The 12,482-nt window shown below is 36.7% G+C and overlaps 1 protein-coding gene across 6 annotated transcripts in view; it reads right to left on the bottom strand.

Moving 5' to 3' along the window:
- The window catches only part of arhgef12a (Rho guanine nucleotide exchange factor (GEF) 12a), a 57,196-nt gene that overhangs the window by 14,875 nt on the left and 29,839 nt on the right, over positions 1-12,482 (bottom strand). For 3 of the 6 annotated variants that reach the window (XM_058744413.1, XM_058744412.1, XM_058744414.1), the window contains 17 exons: positions 12,243-12,300; positions 11,998-12,170; positions 11,748-11,822; positions 11,222-11,332; positions 10,455-10,547; positions 10,182-10,307; positions 10,004-10,102; positions 9,824-9,934; positions 7,684-7,782; positions 7,188-7,230; positions 6,340-6,445; positions 6,109-6,234; positions 4,990-5,022; positions 4,285-4,402; positions 3,529-3,628; positions 2,515-2,730; positions 2,293-2,422 (listed from right to left, as the gene is read on the bottom strand). In XM_058744413.1, the coding sequence (XP_058600396.1) occupies positions 2,293-2,422; positions 2,515-2,730; positions 3,529-3,628; positions 4,285-4,402; positions 4,990-5,022; positions 6,109-6,234; positions 6,340-6,445; positions 7,188-7,230; positions 7,684-7,782; positions 9,824-9,934; positions 10,004-10,102; positions 10,182-10,307; positions 10,455-10,547; positions 11,222-11,332; positions 11,748-11,822; positions 11,998-12,170; positions 12,243-12,300 (1,817 nt within the window). Of the gene's footprint in view, positions 1-2,292; positions 2,423-2,514; positions 2,731-3,528; positions 3,629-4,284; positions 4,403-4,989; positions 5,023-6,108; positions 6,235-6,339; positions 6,446-7,187; positions 7,231-7,683; positions 7,783-9,823; positions 10,103-10,181; positions 10,308-10,454; positions 10,548-11,221; positions 11,333-11,747; positions 11,823-11,997; positions 12,171-12,242; positions 12,301-12,482 lie in introns of all 6 variants that reach the window. The other 3 variants (XM_058744410.1, XM_058744409.1, XM_058744411.1) reach the window with 1 other exon arrangement.

Raw genomic sequence — 12,482 nt, 5'->3', positions numbered from 1 at the left:
TATCTCATATAGGCTGTTACATATAGTAATGTGACTGTATTATTATTATTTTTTTTTTTTGACCATAACAAGCAGACTAAAAGTTAAACATGTGAGTGGATACCGTTTTGCAACCAATTTATTTGCTATGCAAAGTAATGTAAAAGAATGCTTAGCATAATTGATTTTATACTGACTTGAATGAAATAGCCTAACCTAAAAGAACGACTTGTGGATTTATGTGAACGCCAGCAAGCAGGAATGCTCAGAAATGCTTGTGGATTAAACATCGACGACGTTCATCGCTATGGATTGATTTTATTGGGTTACAAGAAAAGGTAGGATATGAATTTAATTGTGAACTATAAGGTTACTGATTTGATTGATCATGCTACGGCATTCAAGTACACATCCAAACTAGAAGTGACAGCCTGGTGAATAATCTGCATTACAAAAAGGAAAAAAAAAAAATCTTTAAAGGTTATGTATTGCTGCCAAGGTGTCTAATCTTTACAGTGCTTTGTTATGGAGCCGTTTGGTAGATCGCAATCTAATTCGTTTGTCTACACCATAATTAAAATGCGGCAGACTTTAATGGACAGTAAAAAAGGCAGAACACCGTATAACTCCAAGCCGTAACCGTAACTTCATTTTGACGCACAGTTAAACAAAGGCAGAACACCATAACTCAATTTGAGCATCCAAACAAAGTGAAAGAGCTGTAACTGGTGATATACAGTGTTCTGCCTTGGTTTCTTTGGGGCTTTTTGAAGTTACGGTTGAGATCACCCATTATTTTCTCGGAAAAACAACGAAATTGACTCAAAATACTTATCCACATGATAAAGTATGTCTTGAATGTCCCAAAAATATCAATAACTAATTTTCGACAAAAATCGAAGTTACAGTCTTTTGCCTTTGCACGGCAGTATTGCTATTGGGTGGCTGGCGCACTACAAATAACGAATGCAATGGAAGACATGAAATATTATTTCCAAGCATACTGTCCCCGCGAGTATGACACATGGTATGATTTCTGCTAATAATCCCACATATATTTGTAGTGTATTAAAAAGGGTTAAATAAGAGAGCTACAGCGCCCCCCAAAGGAATGTCGATTGAGTGTGTGAGCTGATGTTAAGATAAACAGTTGTTCCTGTTCAGTCTGTTAATAAATATCATATTCTTGATATTAAGCTGTTTCCACGAGTCCTTAAAATTGACATCCCAGTAAGATAATGCAGCCACTCGGACGCAACAATATTCAAATCAATTCCGGTGACCTGGCAACTTCTCCCGGTGCTCTCAATGCGGGCAATTTGCATGCGCAATATAGGCTATACTCTCAAAATATTATAACTTTAATTTCTACGATTTAAATTCTCGAAACATTTCGACTTTAATTCTCGAAACATTTCGACTTTAATTCTCGAAACATTTCGACTTTAATTCTCGAAACATTTCGACTTTAATTCTCGTAATTTTTTATTTTTTAACGTGGCACTAAAGCTTGAAACGTGGCACTAAAACACCATCGTACTATATCAATTGATACAGATAAGTACAAAAAAAAAAAAAACCCTAGTATCTACCGATAATTGATACAACACTATCCTTAAAGGGATAGTTCATACAAAAATGAAAATTACCTCATGATTTACTCAACCTCAAGCCATCCTGTGTGTATATGACTTTCTTCTTTCAGACGAATACAATCAGAGTTATATTAAAAAATGCATTGCTTCATTTCAAGAAAGCCTTTATTCAGCTGTGTGGAGTACTTTTTATGATGGATGGACACACTGTTTTGGGCTTCAAAATCTCGACCCCCATTCACTGCCATTATAAAGCTTGAAAGAGCCAGGACATTTTTTTTTTTCATATAACTCTGATTGTATTCATCTGAAAGAAGAAAGTCAGAGGATATATGCACAGAGGATGGCTTGAGGGTAAGTAAATCATGAAGTAATTTTCATTTTTGGGGGGAACTAACCCTTTAACATTGTGAGAAAAGAAGTTGAAGAATTAGTGATTGATGCAAAAAGGCGTGGTCATATTAGTGAAATTTCAACAAAATTTTGCTAGCAGAAAAAAAAGATCCATTGTCAAGAGTGATAATTTAGTGTGGTACATTAGTCACAATTGTGGACATATCTACTGAATTGGCTGTATTCTGCTGACAAAATTTGGCAAAACAACAGTAAATGTGACCACGTGTTGAGATAGATCAAGACTATATTAGAAATATGTCAGAAATAAAAAAAAAAAATTTAAAACACAGATGCTTTGCTGCATAAGCTTTTAAACATGCACCTGTCTCCATCTTCATCTAGCTGGTCCGTGTTGTACGGGATGTAGTCACAGGGTGGGTAGATGCTGTCCAGCACATCTCCAGACTGCAGCCCATCACTGAGCCGGGGAACCACCGCAGACGGGCTCATACCTGAGCACACAGAAGAGCCAGTTTCAGACAGCATGTCCAGGAAATGAAAAGAACGATCACTCAGATGAATGAGATGGAGATGCAGTACTCACTAAACTCCGGGTCCCTGCCCGAGGGGTCTGACGGTGAGCCGTAAGAGGCGCTGAAGGGGGGAGAGGTGATCAAACTCGGGCTCTGTAGGAGGTCTGAGCCCTCACTCGACTGACTGCCCCGCAGACGTCCACCCTCTATCAGCTCTGAGCTGCCCAAAGCTGGCTGAGACATCTGCTTCTGAGGTCGATGCTTGATGTTGTCCCCGGCCCTCCCAGCTGCTCAAACACACACCAAACAAGATTCGCCATCAACATGAATCTTTCACCACCCAGAGGAAGGAAAGCAAAATGAGGACAAGTCTTCTGCTTTTAGAATTTGCCAGGAATCGCAAGCTTTCAAGCCTAACATTAACTACACTACCAAAAGTTTTTGAAAGTCTCTTAAGCTCACTAAGGCTGCATTTATTTGATCAAATGTAACTTTATTCTATTGTAATATATTTTCAAATGTAATTTATTCTACTATGTTGATTTGCTGCTCAAGAAACATGTTGAAAACAGTTGTGCTGCTTAATATTTTTGTCGAAACCGTGATAACCATGAATTTTTTTCAGGATTCTTTGATGAATAGAAATATCAAAAGAATAGCATTTATTTGATTTTAAAATAAATCTCTTTATTTATCTATATAATCTTTAAAATGCCTACAAAATGTGCTGACACTTTTGATCAATACTTACTAAATAAAACCAGTACTTGTGTCAACATTTTGAACGGTAGTGTATATTTGACTGCAGAATGAACATATTTAAACAAACAAATGCAGACAGAGTTTTAACATTTTTACTAAAAACAAACAAAAAACAAGCCAAGCCTACTAATATGTCTGTTTTTAATCAAATAACATCAAAGACAGCTTTATAGCTGTAAACAATACATGTCCAGTACATTTTTTTTTCAAACCAGCCACTGGTTAATACTGGATTTGAATCTACAAAAAAGTTCAAAGCCTTAAGAAAAAAAAAGCCTGTGTCTTCAATAGCTGCAGGTTGAAGAACTTTGCATTAGACTTACATGGTACTGAATCGACGCGACTGGGCCACCGCGGGGGCACCCGGATGGGAAAGCGAGGCCTTTTCAGTTTCTCCTCCCCTTCCTTCTCTGTTTTGCTTTTCTGTTCAGGAAGAATAAAACAACAATCCTCAGGGTAACGACTTTGCCATGGGAAGACTGAGAAGACAACTGCTTTGTTCCATAACCTAGTAAACTGCCTACAGAGGGAGTATTTCATACATTATAATCGTGCTCCGGACATGAAGGCAACACAATTATGCCACACTAATTATGTATCGTTTACATAACATGCTAAATTGCACAATACACACAAGATGAGAAAAATGTTCATTAAAAATTGGATTGCACGGATCGTGTTCATGCATTTACATCAAATCAATGTGATTCCATTGCGTTCAACATGACCACAAAATCTTCCTGTGCAATGTAGTAAAATATTTAAAAATTGAATTTCTTAAATTTATTTTATAGCACAGTAGTAATACATCATTTTATTTTTATTTTACAATTATTTTTATAATTATCTAACAAAAGCCAGAAAAAGACATCCATTTGTGTGCGCTATCCATTTTTATATTTATTAGATTAATATGCTGACATAAAACTATACTAATGTCAAACGTTCCAAATCAGTCAAAAAAATTTCCATTAGAATGTTCCCTCAGAAGGTAACTGCTTATGTAGACAGCAAGTCAGGTTTTGGAACAGAGTTGTGTGGTCATGTTGTGAAAATTTGAGATGTCAGAAAACACGTACTCTTAGTTTGGAAGGAAGAAAATTAATTCGAACTCGTTTGGACTCCAGGTTTCGTTGCTCTTTCCCTCGAACTCCGAGATGCTTCATGTACATAAAGATCACATACTGTATGGTGTTGCTGGAAAAGACAAAACTGTATATTAGGGTTGAATTGAACTCTTTTCTCACTCCCTGTCCAAGCTTAGTAACTAGAGCACAGCGTTGAGCATCGAAGTCTTTCATTTCCTAATTTAGATTTGAGTCTCTGAGGGATGTGTTGTGCCTGTTGAGTGCTGTTGGCTGTATGTGGCCAACTCCTTCTGTTCCACATGACTCCAATCTTATTGTGCCTTCTGCCATATGTCTCAAAACTCAAGTGCACACGCGCACAAGTTCACCATCTATCTTCTCACATATGTTCTGTACATTCATAAATCATACAGGCTTGTGGTGTTTCCATATGGCATCTCAAACATGCTTGCCTACATTATGGTAAATGAGGAGTAGGAAATGCATGAAGATTAGAAATCTCATTAAGTCGCTCTGTTCTGCAGCATCTTGCATTTGTGTCAAGTGTCAATATGCTGGCGTACCCCAGGCTGGCATTTTACAAACAAATCTAACACAACATCTTCACGCACGATCAAATAACCCTCATCCTTAAATGTCTTTATTGTCGATCATTATGGACGAGGTTTGCTGAAGGAAAACATGAAAAATTCTCACCATTTCTCCTCTTCTGTGGGTTGTGAAGTCAACCTGAAAGAGACGCGCATGTAAGATGGAGAACAGTCGCTGAGCAGACAATCTTGAGTATGTGGAGTAGGATATTCAAAATGTATTCTGATATTTACATATTTTTTCTGAAAAGTGTTAAATACATTAAAATGTTGAAAAAAAAAAGCTAAATAATTTCTCAAATCTTTTTAGTCTACTGACAATATCATTGATATAGATCAATTATGTATTAATGTAATTGCTCTGAAACATAAAAAATGCTATAAGGGTGATAACAATATAGATAATTATTATTTAGCAAAATAGCAAAATATTTTTTTCTGTCTATTGACTTAATTTGTATTTTGATATTTATGCATTTCAAATTAAACTCTTAAAAAGGGTGAAAATACACAATATTTTTATCCATTTGAAGACTTTTTTCATCATTTAAATCTTAGCCAAACAGCTACTGAAGCCAAGCAGATTCAGAACAAATATTTAATTACATATGTATATTAATTAGTGCTGTCAAACCATTAATCGCGATTAATCACATCCAAAATAAAAGTTTTTATTTACGTAATGTGTGTACTGTGTATATTTGTTATGTATATATAAATACACACACATATATTATATATATATATATATATATATATATATATATATAAGAAAAATATGTTATGTTTATATATGAAATATATTTATATAAAATATAAGTTATATTCATATAAATATATACAATAATTATATATATACACAGTAAATAAGTATATATTTACAAAATGTGTGTGTATTTATATCTACATAATAAATATACACAGTACACACATATATTATATAAACAAAACTTATTTTGGATGCGATTAATCGCTTGCCAGCACTAATATTAATACAGATTATTCATGATTCAAATTATAACATTTATGCCACTGAAGATTAAATCATACATATTATTGATAGCTGTCATTCCAAGACTATGAAAGATTGCAAAACTAGACTATTGTCATGAATGTCAAGAAAAAATTAATGGCCAAATAAAAAGTATATTGTTTTGTTTAATAAGTGTTTGGCCAAATAAAAAGTATATTGTTTTGTTTAATAAGTGTTTTGTGTGATTCTCACAGAACGTCATCTATCTTGGAGAGGATGTTTTCAGCGCAAGATCTCTCTCTCTCTAGAGCCAGCTGTTCAGAGTCCAGACGAGACAGCTCTACATCAGCCAGGGTCAAGCCCATACTGCGCTTCTGCCTGTAAGAGTGGATACAATCGTTTTGTACGTGTTACTGTCAATCTGAAGGAGTGCAACGTGGCAGCACAGGTTAGTGATGAAATGAGAATGTCTATATTCCTGACCTGAAGTCCTCCAAGTTTCTCTGTACATCCGGAAGGAGAGTTTCCTGCATTGTCTGTATATATTGCCTGTGTAACTCCTCTGGAATCAGCTCTGGTCTCCGCCGCTCTGACAACACGTACACACAAAAAATGAGTAGTCATATGTTTCATAGTTTTATAATAATTTAAGATTAAGTTTTCATATTTTCCATTTCATAAAACACATTTTTTAGTATGTTTATTGAGCAAATCCTCCTGATCCGGAAATCTAGGTGATATCAAGCTTTACTGTCTTTGTGACAATGCTGATAATGTCAGAGTCACATACATAAATTAAATGGGGGCATATAATAGAAAAAAATAGTTTTTATAAAAAATGTATTAATAATTGCTTTAGACAAACCAGAATCTTATTTAAAAGAAAACACTTTGCATGATTTAGAAAACAATTTTCGATTGAGGACATCCTCAAATGTCCCCAAAGGATAATTTGCCCCCAAATTATAGCTAGATATATTCAAAACAAAAACAGTTCTCACAAATACACACCCATATATGACCAGTAAACAACCTGCATGAACAGAAACGGCATCAGTATGCGTCACTAAACATGTTGCCTTTTCAAGCAATGTCAACATGACACAAGGGCAGAGTGACCAAGTCCTTCAGAAGCTAAATCCATAATTACATGAAGAGTCAACATGAATGTTAAACAGGATTTGTGCTTTCTGAACAATTGCAGGTTTCCCACCGAGGGCTGAGAAATGATTATGTGGTTGGATGTTGAAATGAACACACAAACAACAGTGCGAGGGTGAGAATGACGTTTGTGCTTCCATTAAGACACTTCTAAAATTAACTGTGCTTACCGAGCTCAGAGGAGATGGATTCAGGCACAGCGACTTTCAAATTCTGTTGAATGAAAATAATAAATTAAAAAGGGCTTTCTGAGAAAAACAACTACAAACACTACAATAACAAGGTAACAAAACAGCAGAGAAGTGGGAAAAGATATGTACAAGTTCCAAATGAACTACCCGTCCATCTGGCAGAAAGAGAACAAAGTTTGCTGCAGGGAAGACGCGCACCCACTCACAAACACACACACACACACACAGAGTTCAAGAACAACAATATGCAATGACCGTGGAGGTAAAAGGTTGTCTGAGAGTGTGTTTGCTTCCTGACCCTGAGGGTGCTGGGAAAGGAGTAACCCTCCACACACCTCTCAGGACAAAAGGCACAGTTGATCTGGGTGGATACAGGCTTTTGCCTCAACTTGCCCGCAGACCAAATGAAACCAAGGCAGAGCAGACAATGATGGGTTTGAGCAAGAAGAGATGAGGTGTGAAAAGCTCCACTTACTGCCCCCCGGTCTATGAAGAACGACAAGAAGTCCATGAAGATCCGTCGTGTTTCTTTGGAGTTGGTCTGTTTGTAGAGGTCAGCGTGCAGGTAGCAGAGCTGTGGAGGGAAGTGAGATAAATAGCAATAATTTGAGAAAGATTTGTGAATCTGTTTGCCTGATTTAAATATGAAACATTACTGATGATACCGATATAGTCACCAATAAATACTGTTTCAAATATTTGGGGTCAGGATTTTTTATTTATTATTAATTTCATCCAGCAAGGATGCAATAAACTGATCAAAATTGACAGTACAGACATGTGTCACAAAAGATTTCTATTTCAAATAAGTGACATTTTGGTCCCACTTTATATTAGGTGGCCTTAACTACTATGTACTTACTAGGGCTGCACGATATTGGAAAAAACTCACATTGCGATATTTTGTATTTCTGCGATATATATTGCGATATGAAAAAAACAACAAAAAAACCTCCAGATGACTTGAAAAGCTCTATTTGGAAAAAATATATTGTAGATGAGTAAATCAGCATAGAAAAATGAACAAATTACAAACATAGATAAATATAATAGAACAAAGATATAAAATAAATAAACAGTGCTTTATATTTTTTCCAGTAAGTCTAACAGTATTCAGGTATACTGGTTGAATAATCAAATGTAAAATAACACTGTATAAATTAAATCTAATAAATCTGTTAAAGCTACAAAAGTGATTTTTCTCTGTGTTTTGCTGTTTGATTAACATTCATGACACTGAAAGCCTTAGGAACATTAAACTGCTGTGAGCATACTATCCATTTTCTTTATCAATTTTTTACCTTCACCTAAGCCATAAGCAACTGTGTTTACAAGGATACTTGTAGACATGCATTTTGACAGTTTCGCGCGTATGTGTCATTTCAGGCACAAATAGACACGGAACTGAATGGAATTCAGTGTTCACATATATCTGAGTGACTCTCACCATGTCTACAAAGGGCGCTGACAAAATACAATAGAACCCATTATAATCAGTGATGCCGTCTACACTGGATGCGGCGCGACACGGCAAATCCTTGCGAGTGAATCCTCATTCTTTTATGACGTACTGACACAAAGTTCAAAGGATTTGCAACGGTCGCCGCGTCCAGTGAAGACAGTGCGTCGCGGGTGGCGTGATGCGATAGCTGTCGCGAAAACGATCAGTATAAATATAACGGTCAGTATACTAAAAATCGCACATCCTGCGATGTGACTATCGCGGATGTGCATATCGCGATATCGATGCTGAAACGATATATCGTGCAGCCCTAGTACTTACATTTAAATTAATAATTTGAGACAATGCACTTATTGTGTACTTACATGTTTTTACATTGTACTTATATTTTTACAAATACCTATATGTAATTACATCTGTAATTAATTTCTGTAATTACATTTATAATTACACTGTTGACCCATCCCTTACACCTTAACCCACCCTTAAACCTACCCAAACCTGTCCCTAACCTTACCTGTATCCCACCTCAATACCAGCAAAAGTGTTTTGCAATACAATATGCCCAAAATAAGTACATTGTACTTATTTTTTGATGTAAGTACATAGTAGTTAAGGCCACCTAATATAAAGTGTGACTGACATTTTCAACACTGATAATAAATGTTTTTGTGAACAATAGTTTTTCTTTATCCATAACTTTATCCAGAACAGTAGTGTATCTTTTTCCGTAACTCTATAACTTTGCTTAAATAGGCATCTACATTTTATTTAATTAATTTTTTATTTTTTTTTTTTATTTTTTTTTTATTATTCTTAAGTTTTTGCAATTTGATTAAAAAATTATTCTGTATTGAGATTTGGATCCTCCGCTCATGAAAAGCATAATCAATGGCAAAACTATTTAAATTCTCACATATGGTGAACCGCATCTATGCAGACATGCTTACAGTTTAAAAAGTTGGTCTGAAAAAAACAGATTTAAGCAAAAATCTTAATCCAAAGTCTAATCACTTCTTCAAAACAACCCCATGAGATTCTTTTGTCTGTTTTATTGCCCATCAGGCGAAAACCATAAATCTGATTGCTTAGAAAGAATGATCAATAGTCTTGCTTGCCTTAGCAAGCACTGTTAATTACTGCTGGAACTCACCAGAGGTGCAGGGTCAAACTGAGAGATCACATGGTGCAGGAAGGCAGCAAGATGAGCAGGGCGACTCTTGAGCAGCTCGATACTCTGGAAGCAGCTGCACTGTCCGTTCACCTGAGACACATCAGATCTGGTTAAAGAGGCAGGTGACCAAGACCACCGAGGGAAAGGAACTAAAAATACCTGCTCCGGCTCGGTGTCAAAGTCATCATCTTCAGCCGCGATGATCCCTGAAGCCAGGCGGGAGGGTGGGCTCCCTATGGTGGATGAGAAACGAGAATCCTGCGGGAAGCAGAGAGGTGAGACAATCATGCTCATCAGAAATCAGGTGGAAAGGTCTGTCAAAAGCAATGGTTCTCACCAGGTCGGAGCCGTCCTCGACCTCAGGGGAGGGGCAGGAGTTGAGGCTGTCCCTAGGGGTGCTCTTCGGGCTGGAACAGTTGGATTCCCTTTGGCTCTCTGGAGAAGCCGGGTAGAACCGCTGGACCTGCACATCACACACCATAAACACAATTAATTACACCACAGGGAAGCAAGGAACAAGAGCCACCAAGTACACTCGTGCTAAGTGCCACTGTTTAACTGAGATCAGGTGAAGGTATCTCAAAGAAAAGAGAGCACGGTGTACACTTACAGATGACACTGAACTTCCACTCCAGAAACCCTCCGGGCTGAAATCTCCATCCACCCAACAGCCATCTTCACTGTTCCTGAGACACAGACTCTCCTAAAGCACAGATTTACAGTCAACACATGTGCGCATAATTCAAAGCTATTCAATCACATTCAAGATTTTTTGAAACAAACATAATTTCTAATTAATGGTCAAGCAATATATCAATTTAGAATATTATCGCTTAAAGAAACAAGTGGAAGCCCAAAAACACAAATTTTTACAAATATATTTTTAGTAATTCAAAGGTTCTTAAATAATTTTTAATTAGACAAGAAAATAAGATTTTTTATGTTTTTAAAAGCCACCTATTATGCTCACCAACGATGAATCTATTTGATCAAAAATACTGTAAAAAAGTAATATTGTGAAATATTACTATTTAACATGTAAGCTTTTCTGTTTACATATATTAAATACATTTTATATTTATATAAAATATTTTAAAATGTAACTTATTCCTGTTATGGCGAAGCTGAATTTGCGCTTCTGATTATTGGATCCTCCAATAATCATTCTAATATGCTGATTTGGTACTCATTTCATCATCAATATATCAAATGATGAAAATGATGGTTGGGCTAACTTTAATATCACATAATATAAAAATATTTTTAATCAAACAATCTATCTCTCCAGCTATATCCAAATCGGTTGACCAGTCCCTAACAGTGTGTTACTGATGCTTTGAATATGAATATAATTTAAACTGGTCAGATATGTCATACATGTGTAGCCCTGTTAAGCTGGCCCTGCTGATGTGGAATGTGCTTCTTGGCTTCCTGGATATCCCGTAGTGGTTTGGGTGTAGGAGTCCTGCTGTAGTCCTCCTTCAGTCCCTAAAGAAGAGACATTTTCATATACTATATAATCAGATCTCGTACACACACAGTCAAAGTGTAACAGACGAGTATAACCCTAACAAATTGTTGCTCTGCTCTGTTAAAGTCTACTTCTATGCTGCTCTCCAAGACAATGAGAATGACAGATCTTTGTTTACAAGAAATGTGAAGGTGGTAACTGTGTCGAAACATAGTGGGAGGAGCTTAAGTCTACCCTCTCACTTATCAGCTATACTAAAGCTCTAAATTACCTCCCAACAGGAAAGGCCTCATTCTTATCAACTTAAGTCATACTGCAACAATACAGCTCTGTAACTCAACACTTTACTGACAGGCACACTTTGTGAAATTGAAAGTAGCATGTGTGCCCACTTTAAACCAGCAGTTTTGAGTCTGATATTTAGATTCTGACCTGTATGTCCTGTTGCTCTTTGGACACCATCCTCTTGTTGTCCATTCTTTGGCTGAGTGGAGCACTGCTCTCTTCCTATGTAGGGTTGGGTTGACAAACGACAAGGAGGAGCAAATAATACATTTTGATTACGTAAATTTAATTGGAGGAGAGATATAAGGAAGTGAACTTACAACAAATAAAAACAAATTGAAAAACAAAACAAAATCAGATGGGGAAAACAATTTGCTGGAAGGTATGGGCATCTTACCCATGATACCAGAGGAGAGGAAGTGCGTTCCGCTGCATTGTAAGAGTTGGGAGATGTAACAAAAGGGTCCCCATAACCCCCAGGTGACCCGAGACCCAAGTCTACCTCAGAGAGGGGGATCTGGGGCAACCCGGGAGGCCGGCCTAATACTGTGAGGGCCACATATGAGCCGGCTGTGAAGAACAAATGAGTTTTGGTCAGCGGTGGAAACGTCATCTTTACCCAAGCAAATGATTTATACTCACATTTGATTAATTTCACCACTTCAACATGGTTTGACTGCGTCACCAATGTCCCGTTCACCTAAAGCAGAGGAGACAAATATTGAAATGCAATATACTCTGACTATAAAACCATATACATGCGAGTTCTCTTATAAAGACTCAAACATGAGGTCATTTTGTGACCAGCAGGTGGCAGAATAGACAGATGCTGAAATGCAGTGGTGAAGAGAGTGGGCAGTGAGAAATACAGCTCTTGCATCT

Source organism: Onychostoma macrolepis, chromosome 15 (genome assembly GCF_012432095.1).
Source record: "Onychostoma macrolepis isolate SWU-2019 chromosome 15, ASM1243209v1, whole genome shotgun sequence".
NCBI classification, from domain to species: Eukaryota; Metazoa; Chordata; class Actinopteri; order Cypriniformes; family Cyprinidae; genus Onychostoma; species Onychostoma macrolepis.
The sequence above is the reverse complement of the archived record's forward strand: the minus strand, read 5'-3'. Positions and strand labels throughout refer to the sequence as shown.